The 17,273-nt window shown below is 49.2% G+C and overlaps 2 protein-coding genes and 3 non-coding genes across 8 annotated transcripts; 1 reads left to right on the forward strand and 4 right to left on the reverse strand.

Annotated features, from left to right (window-relative positions):
- The first annotated feature begins 214 nt into the window (after window positions 1–214).
- SERPINH1 (serpin family H member 1) lies at window positions 215–7,180 on the forward strand. Of its 4 annotated transcripts, XM_075050261.1 has the most exons (6): window positions 301–399; window positions 1,504–1,547; window positions 3,030–3,643; window positions 3,822–3,920; window positions 4,335–4,567; window positions 4,747–7,180. In XM_075050261.1, the coding sequence occupies exons 3-6, from the start codon at window positions 3,061–3,063 to the stop codon at window positions 5,047–5,049; spliced, it is 1,218 nt and encodes a 405-aa protein (XP_074906362.1). In that variant the 5' UTR covers window positions 301–399; window positions 1,504–1,547; window positions 3,030–3,060; the 3' UTR covers window positions 5,050–7,180. The 4 variants fall into 4 exon arrangements, with proteins under 4 accessions (XP_074906360.1, XP_074906361.1, XP_074906362.1 ...); XM_075050259.1 differs by lacking the exon at window positions 1,504–1,547 and having other exon boundaries at window positions 215–399; XM_075050260.1 differs by lacking the exon at window positions 1,504–1,547 and having other exon boundaries at window positions 260–399; window positions 3,027–3,643.
- Window positions 7,181–10,684: 3,504 nt separating this feature from the next.
- On the reverse strand, window positions 10,685–17,019 carry RPS3 (ribosomal protein S3). The gene is made up of 7 exons (XM_075050263.1): window positions 16,919–17,019; window positions 15,893–16,023; window positions 15,544–15,637; window positions 14,270–14,364; window positions 13,214–13,401; window positions 11,740–11,936; window positions 10,685–10,753 (listed from the first exon to the last, which is right to left on the reverse strand). The coding sequence occupies exons 1-6, from the start codon at window positions 16,946–16,948 to the stop codon at window positions 11,743–11,745; spliced, it is 732 nt and encodes a 243-aa protein (XP_074906364.1). The 5' UTR covers window positions 16,949–17,019; the 3' UTR covers window positions 10,685–10,753; window positions 11,740–11,742.
- LOC142041699 (small nucleolar RNA SNORD15) lies at window positions 11,405–11,541 on the reverse strand. Its single transcript, XR_012653531.1, has one exon. It is a non-coding gene; the product is annotated as a small nucleolar RNA SNORD15 (small nucleolar RNA).
- LOC142041685 (small nucleolar RNA SNORD15) lies at window positions 12,296–12,443 on the reverse strand. Its single transcript, XR_012653518.1, has one exon. It is a non-coding gene; the product is annotated as a small nucleolar RNA SNORD15 (small nucleolar RNA).
- LOC142041697 (small nucleolar RNA SNORD15) lies at window positions 13,739–13,885 on the reverse strand. Its single transcript, XR_012653529.1, has one exon. It is a non-coding gene; the product is annotated as a small nucleolar RNA SNORD15 (small nucleolar RNA).
- Window positions 17,020–17,273: the final 254 nt, after the last annotated feature.

Below are 17,273 nucleotides of genomic sequence, written 5' to 3' on the forward strand. Positions count from 1 at the left end.
CAGCCCCAAGAGGTGCCGGGGCAGGGGGGGGGGGCGGTAATAAGAAGATCCAGAGCCCCGTAAAAATGCAAAAAGCAGCGTTTGGGCTTGGGAAAGCCCCCCCCGAGCCCTCCTGCAAGGGCTGGCGGCAGAAGGAGGGACCACGCGTGTCGTCCCCCCCCGGCCCCGCCGGACCCCCCCTCCGCTCTGCAGCAGCGGGGCCGGGCGCTCCCTGCTATTGGCGAGAGGCAGGGAAAGCTTCATCGGATCCTCCCCTTCCTCTCCCTCCCCAGGAGGTTTTTTTTTTGCGAGGTTTTTCCCAACTTTCCAGAAGTTTCTCCCCCGGCCCCTTATATACCCCCACCGCCGGACCGTGAGGTGCACAGGGGAGCCGAGCAAAGCAGCACCCCAGCCCCGCAGGTAAAAAAAAAAATAATAAAAAAATATATATAAAAATAAAGGGGTGGTGGGAGGGGGAAACGGGGGCAGTCCGGGTTCGCAGGAGCGCTGCCAGGCAGGGATGTGGCCAAGCTGAGATTGCAGCGGGCTGCCTGTTGGGTTGGGGGGGTCCCTGCGTGTTCCTGGCTGACCCCACGGGGCAGGGAAGGCGGGGGGGGGGGTATTGCATGGGGGAAAAGGGGGTTGCGTTGGGGTGGGTTGAAGTGGGGTCGGGTACAGGCTGCCCCACAAGCCGGCTGTGTTTTTTAAGAAAAGACTTTAAAAGATCCGCCCCCCCCCCGCCTTGCAGTGAAGCCGCACCCTGGTTTTACACCCAGGAGAAACTTTAAGGGGGTGAAGAAAGAAAAGAGGGGGGGTAAGGGAAGCACCAACTTGGTCCAAGTGGTCCCGGAGCAGCCCTGGTTGGAGAAAAAAGCCTCCAGCCCCTGCTCCTGCCCAGCCTGGGAGCCTGCGGGACCCTGGGCACCAGCCCAGCGCAGGAGGGGGGGTCTCACTACAGCCTCCCCCCGACAAGACTGACTAACCCTGTCCTTCTGCCTGCCTTAACAAAGTGTCACCTCCCTCCGCTGACATGGAAAAGAGCCTTTTGCTTGCATGCCTCCGTCCTGGGGCTTTGTCTCGGTCCTGGGAGAAATACGGTCCTCGAAGGGGTGCGTGCCTCTGGCTGGCTGTTGTGGGCGATGGGACCTCCAAATCCTGCCAGGAGAGAGGGTCCTCAGCGGCCCCGCGGAGGTCTGCGGAATGCCACGTTGGCACGGGGCGTCCCCTTGCAGGGCTGGGCCATACAAACGCCAGAGAGGACGTTATCGGCTGCGCATTCCCCTACATTCCCTCTATTTTCACCCTGGGTTATGAATTCACCAGTAATCTCAGCCCTAATCCAAGGATGGGCAAAATTTCTCTGTCTCGCCACCGCAGGCTGCGTCACTTGTCGCAGCCCAGGGCACCCAGACAAATTTCTCACCAGTCTCTGAAGTAATGAACTTTTTTTAAGCTGAGGATGTAAGAGGTGTGGGCTGCCCGTTGCTCGCAAGAGAATTACTCCATGTATCTGTTTTCTTTCAGAATGAAAAAGGCAAACGTTGACCTCACTATGAAACAGTTTCAAGGTATCTTTAGAAATAAAAGGGAAGAAAAAAAAACAACAAAAAAACCCCCTCAGATTTTAAATGCTTGCCGCACCCGATGCTGTCTGCACCTTAAAAGTGCATCAAGGGCAGTTTTGAGCCCGTTGCACAAGCCTGTGCTCTTAGGTAGCCGGGATGGCTCTTCCCTTCAACAGAAGGCTTGCTCCCAAAAGGATTTTAGGATACAAGCTGCCTCCCTCTCTGAGGCTACGTAATTCCCAGTCTGGCAAAGGGTCCCTAGTGCAACTGCGCACTCTCTTCCCTTCGGGCTATGTGCGTGTTTCCTTCCATATGTAATCCCAGCTGGCCCTTCGCTTCCTCCTCTGTTGGCTTTAACCCTGAAGCTGCCCCGTTGCAGCCCCTTCTTGTCGCCGCATGCGAGAAGCAGCCTCTGGGGCTGGCCAGGAGCAGGGTGGGAGGAGAGGACCAAGGATCAGAACTTCACGGTAGCCTTGGGCATGATGCAGCTTGTCGAGGAAAAGCTCGCCCAAAAGCTCGCTTTGTGCATAAGGGTGGAATTTAAGCCCTGAGGATCTGCTGTCAGGAAGGTTTGCTGTGAGCAGCGTGAAGTTGGGAGGGAGGGAAGGTCCGGGGACAGGTTACAGCCTCCGAGGCAGGCGGGATGAGCTCTGAAGAGCTTTCAGGCATGGCATTTAGGACTGGTCAGTCTGCAGATTTATCAAAGCTAGTAGCTCAGAGCCCTCGCTGGGGATGGGTGCACCTACGTTGTAAAGAGATGCATGTACCTAATGCACGAACGTATTGGGAGGGGGCTCTGCTGGGGGAAAGGAGGGGTCCACCACCTTCCTCTGCCCTGGTATCTCCCTGGCAGGGCTGTACAGACAAAACTTAGGTCAGACAAAGCTGACCAGACAGTGCTGGATCTTCTCAAGGGGCCCCTCTGACTTAGCTTGGTGGAAGCTCATGTGCTCCATCTAGTGTCTAGAAAGCTGAGTACTTGGGTACTGAGCTGGGGTCCCCAGAGGACGATCCCTGCCGTACACTGACCCCAGTAGCCCCTAGATCGACAGGCAGCACTGTGCTACATGGCCCTTGGGCAACAGAAACATCTTACTTTTAGCTTTTCCCCACCATGGCAGAGGTTTGACCTGCTACTCTGGGGACAGAAATATCTGTTGCTTCCATTCCCTGGCCCCTCCTTAAGTCATTTACTGTACGTGAACATACGGTAACATAGTAAAATTGCTTAAAAAGGAAGCATTCATTCAAAATGCACAGGCTCTGTGTGCCAGAGTGCAGCCTGGACTCTTGAAGATTAACTGTTGCTCAGGGGAAAGCCCAGTGTGGACTTGGGATCGCTGCACCCCAAGCGAAGCGTTGATGCAGATGCTCTGGCTATCACTGGAGCCTAGGAGTGGGTTTCACTGGAAGAGCCCCCGGGGTCTCTGAATGCTCCAGGAAGGGCATCAATCGTGCTGACGGTGAGCTCTTCTTGCCCAGCAGGTCCTCAGAGGTGTTGGGTGCCGCTGAAGCCATGTGGATTACTCTGGTGCTCGCTCTCTGCGGCCTCGCTGCAGCCGTGCCGTCGGAGGACAGAAAGCTGAGCGACAAGGCAACAACGCTGGCTGACCGCAGCACAACGCTGGCCTTCAACCTCTACCATGCCATGGCGAAGGACAAGAACATGGAGAACATCCTGCTGTCCCCCGTGGTCGTGGCCTCTTCCCTCGGCCTCGTGTCCCTCGGGGGCAAAGCCACAACCGCCTCCCAAGCCAAGGCAGTGCTCAGCGCGGACAAACTGAATGACGACTACGTGCACAGCGGGTTGTCCGAGCTCCTGAACGAGGTCAGCAACAGCACAGCCCGCAACGTCACCTGGAAGATCGGCAACCGCTTGTACGGCCCTGCCTCCATCAACTTCGCCGATGACTTTGTGAAGAACAGCAAGAAACACTACAACTACGAGCACTCCAAGATCAACTTCCGAGACAAGAGGAGCGCCCTGAAATCCATTAACGAGTGGGCAGCCCAGACCACGGATGGGAAACTCCCAGAGGTCACGAAAGACGTTGAGAAAACCGATGGGGCCCTCATTGTCAATGCCATGTTCTTCAAGCGTAAGTTCTACCTTCAATTCTTGATACAAGTGACCCAAAACCTAGCCTGAGCCAGTACAGCAAATGGGAAGGTGAACAAACCCTGGGTCCGCTCTTTATCAGAGCGAGTAGTTAGGAACTGTGCATGAGATTACCACCCATTCTCTTTTCTTACAAGCTGAATTTCTCTCTCCTGCAGCTCACTGGGATGAGAAGTTCCACCATAAGATGGTGGACAACCGTGGCTTCATGGTGACCCGTTCCTACACTGTGGGAGTTCCTATGATGCATCGCACAGGTAAGTTGCAAACCTCCTGCCCCATGTCAAGACCAGCTGGAGTTATGCTTGCTGCTGCTCCGTTACCCAGTTTTCCACCAACTGCTTCCAAGATTGTTTTGCCTGACGGGCATTAAGCGATAGAGAACAAAGCAGGGTGCGCTTGTTCTGCTGATTCAATCTCTCTGTGAGCCGAGAGAATCCATGTTTCCTATTGGGTGCTTGGCTGTTAGGAATAAATCCTAGCTTATCACGCAAATGAAAGCCGCAGTTTTGAGTTGCTGCCAACTCCAGTAGCACTGGGCCAGCTCCCAAAACAGCGTTCAGACCCGCTTCCCTTGCTGGTCAGGGAAAGCCCAGGGTGAATTCACAACAAGGCTGTGGGTAGCTTTGCCTCTGCCCCTCATCTTACCATTTCCTGCTTCTGATTTTAAGGTCTCTACAATTACTATGATGATGAGACGGAGAAGCTCCAGGTGGTAGAGATGCCACTTGCTCACAAGCTCTCCAGCATGATCTTTATCATGCCAAACCATGTGGAGCCTCTGGAGAGGATTGAGAAACTGCTGAACAGGGAGCAGCTAAAGGTCTGGGCTGGCAAGATGAAGAAGAGATCAGTGGCCATCTCGCTGCCTAAGGTCGTCCTGGAAGTCAGCCACGACCTTCAGGTAAAGTTCGTCCTTAAGGAAAACAGTTGGGCCTTGCAGTTCTTTGGGGTGGGAGAGAAGATAGTGGGATGATTTTTCTGTGCCCGTCATCCTTTTTCCAGCGGCTAGCCTAACCATGGCTGGAAAGGATTGCACTGTGTCATCTCTGGGAGGGTTGCTGACCTCTTTTCTCCTCCTAGAAACATTTGGCTGATCTGGGCCTGACAGAAGCCATTGATAAAACCAAGGCTGACTTGTCAAAGATCTCTGGCAAGAAAGACCTTTACCTGTCCAACGTCTTCCATGCTGCTGCTCTTGAATGGGACACAGAAGGGAACCCCTACGATGCTGACATCTACGGCCGAGAGGAGATGAGGAACCCCAGGCTCTTCTATGCTGACCACCCCTTCATCTTCATGATCAAGGACAGTAAAACCAACTCCATTCTCTTCATTGGCAGGCTCGTGAGGCCCAAAGGAGACAAGATGCGTGATGAGTTGTAGTTAGTGGTTTTTTTTTTTTTCCCAGAGCTTTGGTTTGTGTGTGTTTTTAGTGGGAGATTTCAAAAAAGGGGAAACACTATTTTGTATCCTTCTCGAACTATGGGTGCTATTCAGACCAGGGTGCATTGTGATGAGAAACCAGCATACACTTTACCTCACCCCAAAATACTTATTGCACAAACCCACCTCCAGAGAGGAACAGGGAAGCCTGGCACAAGAGGGTCACCAGGAGTGGAAGGGAACTGGCATGCACTATCTCAGCTACTGGCATTCTCAGCTGAGATGTTCAGGCTGATGCCTAGCTCCTCCCTACACTAGAGTTAAGCCTCCTGCTAAGTACCTTGCTGCTACCATCAGCCCTGCAAAGGCACGAGCCCTCCACCCTTCCATCTCAAAATGCTTCTGCACATTTAGCTCTGCCACTTACTTTTCTCCCCCTTTGACACTATGCGGCACCACACCAGAGCTGCTCTGGTCGCTTTGCAGTTGTTCCTTGCTTCTCTCTTCAGCGGTGTATAACAGAGCACGAAGGGCCAATCCTGCAGTCCAGCCCCCTCTATGGCCCTGGGAGCAGAGCAGAACCATGACAGCATGTAAGTACAGAGATTGTATGGAGTTGTGCCCTTCTGTCCTGCCTAACCCTGCTCTGCATGACCGTTAGATGCTTCAACTACAACAGGTCATCAGCTCCTTAGGTAGAACACTTGCTGCAAAGCCAAGCGCAGCTTTGCTCAACACTTCACAGAGAAGTAAGTGGCTTAGGGGTGTCAACAGAGAGGCCAAAGAGCAGATGGGCTTCTAGAAAGATAAACCTGAGGTCCCTTCAACACTCTTGCATGACAGAAATGGCCCTCGGGATCACGAAGGGGGCTTTTGAGCCAACATCTGGAATTAAACACCCTGTACTAGGCAGAGGGACTCCACTACTCTTCATGCTTCTGTATCAGCACATAGGGCTGGGAAAGAGACAGTTACCACTGTGAAGGTTCTCCCAATTATTGACTAGGGCTGGTACCTGTCAGCTCCCATAGCAGACCAAGGGACTCCTGCGGGCTTCTCACAGGGAGGTGGATCAGGTTCATTTCCACTTTCTTGTTTAAATACAAAGTTTTAGAGCTGCCGTTACCTGATTTCCTAATGACCCTTTTCTGAAGCTCCTCTCCTCCATGATACTTTAGCTCCCTGTTGGCTGACCTGGATAAGGGCGTGCGGAAAAACAAATGTATTTATAGTTATACTCGTATTTATGTCTGATAATTAGCAAGTTTCACAGCCTGCTCCAGCCTAGACTTGGAGGCTAATACCATCTTCTCTTTAAGGGATATCATCAGGTTAGTACTATTCAAAGAAGTAACTGATATGATCCCATGAGCATTGAAGCATGCGTCAGGTAAGCCTTGCTATGCACTGAGAGACATCGTAAAGCAAGTAATGACAAGGTTATTGAAACGGGAGAAATCTATGCATCACAATCTAAGCGCCAGTTATTTGCAATCAGTAAGGACAGTCACTGCATTGCTTTTGTTTGTTTTTATTTCCCTGCTAATGTGCTTCGTGTCAGGTTGCTACATAGAAGCCCAATACTGCTTTTTTTCAGACCATACACAGGACTATTTCCACTTATTTATTAAGTTACAAGTACAAAGTCTCTTATTAGGTGTCTCCTATAGTCAAAAATACAGCAGCTTGACCTGACCATGCCTTCTCCAGGTTTGCAAGGTTACACAATCACAGAAAAGCTCATCTGCCCTAATTCCTATCCAAGCCAGCCGGAATGGGAGATTCTTGTCCTTAAGCCTCTTCCCAGATCATATTCCCAGGTGCTTTCCCCACTGTGTTGGGAGGTAGGAGGCAATCCACAAGGATGTACCCAAATGCACAGGAAGCCTAAAGCCCAGTGTGTATGCGAAGACACTACCCGCTGAATCAGCGCACTGAAACCCACACGCTGTAGCACATTATGGAGGATGGGGGGTGGGTGGGTAAAAGGGGTAGGCAAGGAAAGAACACACTGTGGGATATTGTGAATAATTTGCATCATGTGGATGCAGGCGTCTGATGGCTTTTATTGTCTGTTCTTGTACCACACAATGACAGTTGTATAATTTTGCAATAAAACTTTTTCAATGAACCTCCGGCAGCCATAGTCACTTGCAGGGTTTGGGTAGAGACAAAATACTCTTAAAAGAGCTTAGGGAGGTTCCTTGCCATCCTTAAATCCAATACACCTCTCTTAATCTGTTAATTATGGATAAAAATTACACTTAATACACAACAGATGGGTTCTCATGACATGTCTGTCGCTATTAGCAGGTCAGCTTTTCACTTCACTTTAAAATTTTTCTCCTGAAACTGCAAGTATCCAGCATCTTTAATGCTTCACAGGTAAAGGACCTACTGCCCTGCCCTCCTCTGACATTTAACAGTTAAAATATGGCAGTGTAGGAAGAAAAAGAGAGCTGTTAGCTGCAGGGACCAGCCTTCCTGACCGTACAACTCAAAAGCTTCTCTAGCTAGGATCCAATCGAAGGAAATAGAGGAGGAAAAGGAACTGCAAGAACCTGCACCATCGCTATGGCCATACAGCTAAATACGACTTCCACAGTTGGAAAATCCAGCAGTGTCAGACCCTGCTGGCCCATGTCCTTCCACTTCTGGGAAGGGATTAACTTTCTACCACTCAGTCACAAGCAAAAGTAAAGCCACAGACATCTCACCTCCCTTTTCCCTGAGCCAAAATAGCATGTCTGGGAAGGACAGGCACCCACATCCATGTGGAGCTCCTCATAGACTGAAAAAGCACCAGCTGCTTGCCGAATCACAGTCTTTCACTGCACAAAATTACAGAAGCCATCTCCAGCACTAACCATAGCAGCCCAGGAACACCATCAACCTAGAATAGCAATACTGCAAGTTAAAAGCTTTCCAGAGCTCCTGATCTCATCCTACCCCCAGCTCATCTTGCAAGCAGCTTTAAATACTCGTGTTTTTCATCCTAGGGAAGACAGCACCCTCAAGACACAGGGAACTGAATGAGCCCCCTACCCCTCCTTTAGCAGCAGCTTCTAACAGTTCGTGGTGGTGGTATATTCCAACCAATGCATGCTAGAAAGGTATTCGGTTCACATGTACCAACCTTCACCATTATGGGACAATCACAGAATCACAGAACGGTTTGGGTTGGAAGGGACCTTTCAAGGTCATCTAGTCCAACCCCCCTGCCATGGGCAGGGACACCTTCCACTAGACCAGGTTGCTCAGAGCCCCGTCCAACCTGACCTTGAATGTTTCCAGGGACGGGGCATTGACCACCTCTCTGGGCAACCTGGGCCAGGGTTTCACCACCCTCAGTGTAAAAAAATTTCCTTTTATCTAGTCTGAATCTTTCCTCTTTTAGTTTAAAACCATCACCCCTTGTCCTATCACTACAGGCCCCACTACAAAATCTGTCCCCCTCTTTCTTATAAGCCCCTTTTATATATTGTAAGGCTGCAATAAGGTCTCCCTGGAGCCCTCTCTTTTCCAGGCTGAACAACCCCAACTCTCTCAGCCTGTCCTCACAGCAGAGGTTCTCCAGCCCTCGGATCATTTTGTGGCCTCCTCTGGACCCACTCCAACAGGTCCATGTCTCTCCTGTGCTGAGGACTCCAGAGCTGGACGCAGAACTGCAGGCAGGGTCTCACCAGAGTGGTAATCCTTGATGTTGTCCTCAACTTCTCACAACATGATGGATCTAGCAAGAAGAGAGGTACAGCAATACCACTCTTAAACACACTGCTTGCACATCTCTTGATCTTACACACAAGCAAACTATAAACACCTCTTGATTCTATCAGTAATTGGCACTGCGAGATTAATAGGCTGATGGACCAGGTTGGAAGGCTTTAAACCAGAAAGAAACTGAGCCATCTCCAGGAAAGCCAGCCCTCACTGGAGGACTGCAGGAAAAGTTTCTAGCTGATCATTGTCTATATATTCTAGCTGATCGTCTAGTATATTGGGAGATTTTAAGAATTTAGACACAGCGTGCAAGGCCTTGCACTGTGTGTCACTCTTACATTGCTTCAGGCCTGCCAGCTTTCACACATTTCCTGCTCCTATAAAGTGGCAAAGTGGCCTGTCACTTTTTTATTCCAAATTCAAATTTATATTTAAAAAAATAAAAAATGAATGTTGGTATTACTTACTCTAACACTTAACATGTGATAACTTTTTTTAAAAGCTTTCCACTCAAAGATGTGCACAGAAACCTGAAATCAGACTCACTCTCTGACACCCTGAGAAGGCACATCTGTTTCTCACAGACTTAACCAGCTTCCCAGCCAGCACCCTGCCAGGCTGGGTTTCCAGGAAGCCTGCCAGAAAAGCTGGGAACAGGAAGGCTGAGGCTCACACATACACACATGCTGCCAGACAGACCAGTTCCTGACACCGTCAGTTTGAAATTCCAGTTCGTACACTGCCTGCCTAGCTCCTGCAAAGAAGTCTCCTGCAAATGGAAATCTGGATGTAAAAGCTATTCCTAAGCAACAAATTTTGCAGATTTGTACAATATTTGTTAATGTAACGAACAGGTTCTGAATTTCTCAAAATCTGAACAAAACAAAGCCTTGATCCTGTGCACATGATCTCTTACGATGTGCATAACAGTCTCTTCCCATTATGCATCAGACTTTGAAAAACACACTGGGAAAGGAGCTGGCAGAACTAGAATCTCTGCCTGAAACTTAACCAAATGCTCAATCAACTTAACCAAATGCTTCAGCTACGAGGCTTTAGTCTGACCGCAGCAGACAAGAGCATCAAAAGTAACTCATACAGCAACGGAACAGAAGTGAAAACACATCCCACCTACAGACTACGTATTTCAATAGCTTAAGTAGCCTTGTCATCTATTATCAACTTCAGGATCTACCTGTGTTATCATACAGCTCATTAAAGCCAATTATTAATACAGTGACAAATTAATGGACTGTCTACTCAAGCCTCAAAGGAAGGAAAGTTTTTTTCCCCCAATCGCTGAAATATATTAGCATCTCAAAGCTTAGGACAGATGGTTTGAAATCCAGAGTGTACACTTCCCCCCCACCACCAATGTGTAAATACCTACTCAGAAGTTTGTCTCACCCCACACGTTCACCAACTAACGTTACCTGACCCTAACAAGAGCTATAATGTTCCTATATGGTCTATAGCCCTGAAAGTCACATAGTGAATGTCTTTTCAGTGACAAGGGACGTGGATGCACAGAGGTGAAAAAAGTATTTAGTAGAACATAGTAATATTTCAGCTGAAGCCAGAAAGGTATAAACTACTGCAACTGCTTCGGACATTGCTAAAAAAGCTCCCCCTTCTGGAGACCTCGGAAAAAGGGACTGGTATGCAAGTAAAAAGTTACCAGTACTACTCCAGTTCATGGGGTGTTATTCATGACCCTCTAAACACCGGATTGCTGCTCCAGCTCTACCTAGAAATCAGCATTTTGTCCCCACTTTGATTAGATCAGGATCTCGTATGTTCACTCCAAAAGGTTTACATAAGCTGGAAGAAATGCAACAGAATTTCTTCCATACCAAAGGTGGGAGCAAGGCTTTCCTGGAATACATCTTGCAAAAAAAAGCACTTCCACAAACACTGTCTTTTGTGATTTTATTAAGAGATGTCTTCAGGACAGTCAAGCTTCTGGTTGCAGATGTTACAAACCCTACAACAAAAAACAAAATACTGAGTGAGATGGTGGCAAACCACTTCCCATAACCATTCTCCTACCCGAAACACTAAGTGAACAAACAGGCTCCAAATTTTCAAATTAAATGGCATCTCTCACTTCTTGCATTTTAGCCAATGATACCCCTTTTGCCCACAGGAACAGACCTTGCTAGTCAGATTCCCGTCTTTCACTGTGGCCCTGCAAGCTCCCTGAACTCTCCCTGTTCACACAAGGCCAGCTTCAGTCAGAGAACACCACAGCTGGGCTCTCACTGGAAGCTAAGGAAGTCTTCTGGAAGAGGCCTTAGGCCCTGTGCCTCCTGCTGCTCTAACTGGAGAAAGTGAGCAAAACTTTTAAAAGCAGCAAGTTGCACATTTTCACTGGGAACAACCCAGAGCAGGTCTCAGACAATTTCAAGCTATCAATTTCTCTCTTAGAAGCTACTCCTTCAGGGAGACAGGATTTCAAACCTTTATTATTTACTTATGAAACTAGCCTACACATTGTGCTCAACGTTACTGGCTTCTAAATCTATCCTAAACTGGATCCCATGGAGGGCGGGGTATATGAGGAATATATACCCTGTGCTGTCAACTGCACACTGGTAGCAGGTGGTACAATGTGAAAACATCCAAGGCACTGAACCCTTCTCAGACAAATGCCTCTAGGTCACTCAAATTGTTACTCAAGGTCCCCAAATCCATGCTGTAGAACACAACACAGAATAGGGCACTTGGACAAGCATATTCCCTTTCAGCTTTGTCATCTCATCTTCACTGAAGGGTGCACTTAGCCAGTTTGCAGCATGCCTTAAACCATGCCCCCTTTGTCCAGGGCAATACTCTAAACCCAACCCAGTTGATCACTGCGCCTGGTACAATGCAGCAGCTTTTCCTCCCAGTATCCCAGCTACTGTATAGCTATTTTGGTGACATGACACCTTTTCCACATGGATCCTCCCACCATGCACAGGCACTTACCCCTCAGGCAGTGGGAACCGGCTGAGGCATGGCTGGCTGTTCTGGTTTGCCACCTTTCTGCTCTGAAATGGGGGTGGTGGGCAAGATCTCTTCTTTGGGTTCCACAATGCTGACGTGGTCTGGCAGAGGCTTTTTGGGGCCAATCTTTCCACTTGGGTCCCAGGGCAACATAATCTTTACTTTGATGCCCAGTACTCCTGCGAAGAGTGACAGGGTAACAGAAACACGCTCATTAGACACAGAACATCAAGTACACATTCAGTAGGGACAAGCCCCAAGGTCACAAAACATGCTATCTGCACCAAAAACATCTCCTGACAACACTGAAGATGCAAGCTGATTGACACAAATGGGCTATAGCTTAAAAATCTAATTACTGTGAATTTACATCAGCGTTTTTACCTTTATCCAATTCATTGCCTTTGTTAACTGCAGCCTGGGACTACAATGAAAACATGCTATATCCTTAAATCATGCTAAGCCTGGTTTTAAACCCTGTCCTTCCTGAGATAACTCAGCTCACTTTCCTAGGAAATTGCACTGGGTTTTTTGCATCCCTTCTCAGACAAATGCCTCTAAATCATCCAATGAGTAGGACATCCTGCCCAAGGCAGCCTTAGCACAGCACCACAGAACATGGCACTGAACAGGCTGCAATGACACAAGGACATCCCTTCTGACTCGTCATCGTATCATCACCGAAGGGAGGGCGGAGAATAGCTTTGTCTATGCTAGTATCCCTACATCAGGTGTTCTGCAATTAAGTAACCCAAAGCCAATTAAGATGCAGAAGTCATTTGTGTTTTACCAGGGGGAAGGACAAGTGTCAGCAGGCTTGGCTAGTTTAGCTGGGAAGACTTGCCAGCTCACAGCTATGGGGGAAAACTGTCTGACAATTACTTTTTCATGGGTCTTGTAGCACCCGTGTTCTGTCTGCCTACCCCTGGGAGCCAAGAATCCAAACTGCCAGCAGCTCTTAAACTCCGTCAATATGCATTTCAAGTTGTTTGCTACCCAACCTCAGAGGCCACGGGACACAAGTGACAGTATCTGGAAAATCTAAAGCCACATTCTCAACTGGAAACATGCAATCCTCACCACCAGAAAAGTGGATGACCTGGGATGACTACACAAAATTCTGCTGTCTGCTGATGGCCCCTTCTCCATTTCCCATTCACATAACACAAATGCAAATAAAGTTCTACTTCAGATGTAGTGTGCAATCTCCACAGCGAGAGCTCAGTTGCAAAAGCCCAAGAGAACAAGAGATTTTCAGAGTCAGAACTACTGGTAGCACAACTGAACCACTTTGCAAGATCAGTGGTGCATCAAAATCATGTGAGTTACCATCCCAGGTGACAGAGGGAAACCTCCAACCTGCAGGCACGGGATGCCAGGAGTTGAGATCTGGCTCTGAAGCACTGATAGAAGGAACCAACAGAGCTGCAAAGGGATCTGCATCCCAGCCACTCACCCTGCCGGAGAAGGACATGACGCACAGCTGTGTCAACGTAGTAATTCACTGGGTCTCCACTGTGGATCATCAAGCCATCCACAAACTTCATGGACTTGGCACGCTGACCTCTGAGTTTGCCGGACACAACCACTTCGCAACCCTTGGCACCGCTCTCCATGATGAAGCGGAGGACACCATAGCAGGCTCTGCAGGGAGAGAGCAGCAACAGCCACAGCGTTACTCCCACTCTGCCAAATCCATGTGGCTCCGTGGAGGCATTTTACACCAATTTCAAGCACAGACAATCACACTTAAAGTTCTGTTTGTAAGAAGCCTTCTGAACGCACACCCTGTCAATGCTACGCAAAGCAGCAAAAATCTTCACACCATTTAGCAGTCAAACCCAGCCTAAGAAAACTCTTGTGACTTATGGTCCTTGTAAGGTTGTGGGAACAGTGACAAGCACACATTCTTTGTGACACAAAAGCAGCTCCACAGCTGAAGGTGGCCAACACACCCACGTCAGGAGTGCAGCTCCCCATCCCTTCTCAGACAAATGCCTCTAAATCATTCAATGATGACAGGATGCTCCTGCTGAAGAACCACACACAGCATCACAGAACATGACGCTGCAGAGGTACCGCAACAAGAGCCACCCACTTCTGACTCGTCATCTTATCATCACCGAAGGGATCTGAGAAGCAAGGCCACTGTCACCTGAACTACAATTCAGCCAGAAGGCGTGAAATTGTATTTCACTCCTCCAACAATTTATTCACAAAGAAATAAATGCAAGCTTTAAGCACACCAGTCAGACAACTTGTAATCTGATCTACTCTAAGACTACAACTTTCATGTCTGAAATACATTCTAACAACTACTATCAAAAGTAACCGGGTACTAAACAAAAAGCTTCCATACGGTAGAATTATCAATATAAACTGCCCTCTCCAAGTGCAGCATTACTAGGTTAAATTTTCAAACTAAAGATGAGCTGGCAAGGAGGTTTTTTGAAATGGTATTTGAATCCCACGCTTCCTTAGTGTGGCACCACACTCAACTTGCTCTACTCACCGACGCACTGCTAAACCTCCCAGAAGCTTGTACCGCAGGGACTCTGCCTGAGCGATTGCGCACAGACCTCTCGTGGCCACCTTCTCAGCATAGAGCTACAAAGGAGAAGAAGTAAACTCAGAAACAGAGCTGTATTTCAAGACAGTTTTCAGTTAGTCCTTCCCCATTCACATGCAGAAGTTTTTTCCTCGGACACTACGCTCCCTTAAGTCCTTCAGCGCCTGTCTCCTACTCCAGGCAGAGCTGAGACACAGTGATGACACTCCAGTGAAAGTCAGGAGACTATTAAAACGTCCATGGTGCAGTCTCAAAGAGCTGCTGCTTCAAACAGCCCCAGAACATTAAGTATCACTGGGGAGAGGTATCCAGACAATCACAAAAACTTCACTTGAGACACAGTTTTTACAACACATCAGTTACATTAAGTCTGCTTAAGTACTAAAATCAAACCTAAGAAAAGGTTTGATTTTTGAAAGCTAGGAGAGTGAGGGGTATTAAATCTAACATCTCCAAGAGACCAAAGTCTGATACTTCAGAAGAACTAGGTATTCAAAATCATGCACGTGATATTCCTAGAGCTGACAAATCACGATGCGCTCTGCGAGCGTTTGTGCCATTCAGTATGTTTAAGCATTTGCTGGAGATAATCAGCAATCTTCACTGTTTAATGGGATCCAGCAACACTGGCCAAGCAAGAATCAATGCAAGCACCACCCCAGACCACACATTCCCCATCCCCCCCCCCAATTTGTTTTAGAGGAAAGTACTAGTAAGGGCACAGATTTCAAACATTAAAAGACCAGAAATAACTGGTGTGTCACTTACACTGTCTATTTCATTACAATATCATACTCAAAAATCTCAAAGATCCTTCTGCACCGAAAGAATTTCTTTGTAAGGACAGAAGCATTCTGAATACAATAAGGGTAATGGTAACACACGAATACCAAACATTATGCTGTTACACTAGCTTCTCACCTCAATATCGGGACAGCGACATTCTCTACAAAACATTACAGGTATGTTTAAAAAGTTTTATCTGCATCCTCCTTGTTGGGTCATCAGAGGAAATGAGCCGAAGTGACAGTGCTCAAAATACCACACACAGCAAAGCATTTTGTCTTTCAGTACAAGAGTGTTTTGTCAGAGTAGGTAAAACAGGTCCCAAGTTATCTTCAAGTCAAACCACCTTTCAGCTGACACCATCCAGACAGTGCACAAAGCTAACTGCATAACCCACTTACTACTGACTGTTTTAACCAAGACACTTTTACCTCAACGCTTCCCTCAGGGAAGCCAAACCTCTTCTGCACGACAGCTGTCAGCTCCCGGATGCGGCGTCCCTTTTCGCCCAGGACATTCTGAGTTCTAGGAAAAAAAAAAGCACAGTATGCCTTAGAAAAGTGTCTCCAGGTCTGAGCCTGTAACCATCCCAAAGAGCTTCCAGCCCGAGCATCTAACTTAGTTGAGGGGTTGTAACAGTGGTGTATCACTAAAGATCACTTCAAGATCTCTTTCTCAAATAGTTTCCCCTAATATGGACCACTTTTAAGCTTCAGCCTGCAGCAGCATCCCTTACAGCCGTGCACAGCACCTGTGAGTCAACAACAGCATCTCAGTTACCTGGTGGCAAGTATGATAATCTCAGTCCTGGTTGGAGTGACCCGGACTTCTACTCCGGAGTACCCATCTTCAGCCAGTTCACGAGTCAGAAACTCATTCAGCTCAGCTTTGAAGATACCGTCAGCGACAAACTAAAAAACAAACGGACCACGTCAAGCTCTGTTCAAGTGCTCAGCCTGAACACAAGATTTTCACATTCTGAGTTTGGGTGCAATCCACCCTGCAGACTGACAGTCTCTCCTCTCAAGAGAGGAAGCAGCAGTGGTGAGAAATAAAAGCATCTCCCCTGAAGTTCCCAGAGACAATTCACTTCTAGCAGGAGCCTACCCCACTACCTGATCCACACCTCGCTACAGCCACATTTCCATGCTGAAATCATAGCTCGCTGCTACGCCTTGCCGTGGCACTTTGATTCGGTATGAATTTATATAAAATAATTACGAGATGGGTGTCCCATCCCTTTACCATCCCCACAGGGGCCTGCTGCTAGGGCTCCCACTCCCACCCTGACAGCGCACAGGCCCCAAGCCTCCCTCTCTCCCTCCCTCCCTCTCCACGACAGGCAGAGCCCTGCACCTTCCCGCCCCCTCTGACCCACAGAACCAGGGAGTCACTAAACCCAAACTCTTCCCACTAAAGAAAAAAAACAAAACCACAAGGAAAACCAAGCAAGTTCATCAGCTTCCAGCACCGCCCCGCGTCCCTCAGCACAACCCCCGCCTGCCTCCCTTCTGCACACAAGCCCGGAGCTCCGTGCAAGCCCCAAGCAGGGCTGGGGGGGTGGATCATGGCTTCCCCCCGCCGGGTCCCGCGCAAGGCCCTCCGCGCCCTCCCTCACCCCGGCCTCCCGCCGCTGCCGCCATGTTCCCCGCCGGGCCGCCGAACCGCATCCGCCGCCATCCTCCCGCATCCGCCGCCATCCCCTCGCCGCCGCCCCGCCCCGGCGACGCTCGGGGCCGCCCCCGGCGCGAAACCACCGATATGGAGGTACCCCGCGGCCCCGGCGAGCAGGGCCGCGGCCCTCACCTTGCGCTTCTTGGAGATCTGCACCGCCATCTTGAGCCGCGCCGCCCGGCGGAAAGGAGGGAGCGGGCCCTAGAGGGAGGGCTATATCTGCCTTCCGCCGCTTCCCATTGGGCCGGAGGGATCACGTGGGTCGGCGGGCGGGGGGCGATGGGAAATGTAGTCTTCCCCCTGCCCTGGCGCGCCGCCATGTTGGGGAGGCTGAACCCTACCGCTGTCAGCGGGGTTTTCCAACCTGTCAGGTTGCTGTGGACGTCCACGGTCTCCATTAAAACTGTTATAAAACCGGCATAAACGGGCGCAGGAGCTGGCAGCGAGATAATTCACCCCGATTTGCTACTCGGAGGCCCGCTCTGGC

This window comes from Buteo buteo, chromosome 18 (genome assembly GCF_964188355.1).
Source record: "Buteo buteo chromosome 18, bButBut1.hap1.1, whole genome shotgun sequence".
Taxonomy (NCBI): Eukaryota; Metazoa; Chordata; class Aves; order Accipitriformes; family Accipitridae; genus Buteo; species Buteo buteo.

Excerpts from the sequence above, each read along its gene's own strand:
- SERPINH1 (XM_075050259.1), top strand. The coding sequence starts at position 3,061 with ATGTGGATTACTCTGGTGCTCGCTCTCTGCGGCCTCGCTGCAGCCGTG. Across the intron at positions 3,644-3,821 it reads CAATGCCATGTTCTTCAAGC|CTCACTGGGATGAGAAGTTC; the intron begins GTAAGTTCTACC and ends TCTCTCCTGCAG. Across the intron at positions 4,568-4,746 it reads AAGTCAGCCACGACCTTCAG|AAACATTTGGCTGATCTGGG; the intron begins GTAAAGTTCGTC and ends TTCTCCTCCTAG.
- RPS3 (XM_075050263.1), bottom strand. The coding sequence starts at position 16,948 with ATGGCGGTGCAGATCTCCAAGAAGCGCAAG. Across the intron at positions 14,365-15,543 it reads TCCCTGAGGGAAGCGTTGAG|CTCTATGCTGAGAAGGTGGC; the intron begins GTAAAAGTGTCT and ends TCTCCTTTGTAG. Across the intron at positions 11,937-13,213 it reads TCATGTCCTTCTCCGGCAGG|GAGTACTGGGCATCAAAGTA; the intron begins GTGAGTGGCTGG and ends CACTCTTCGCAG.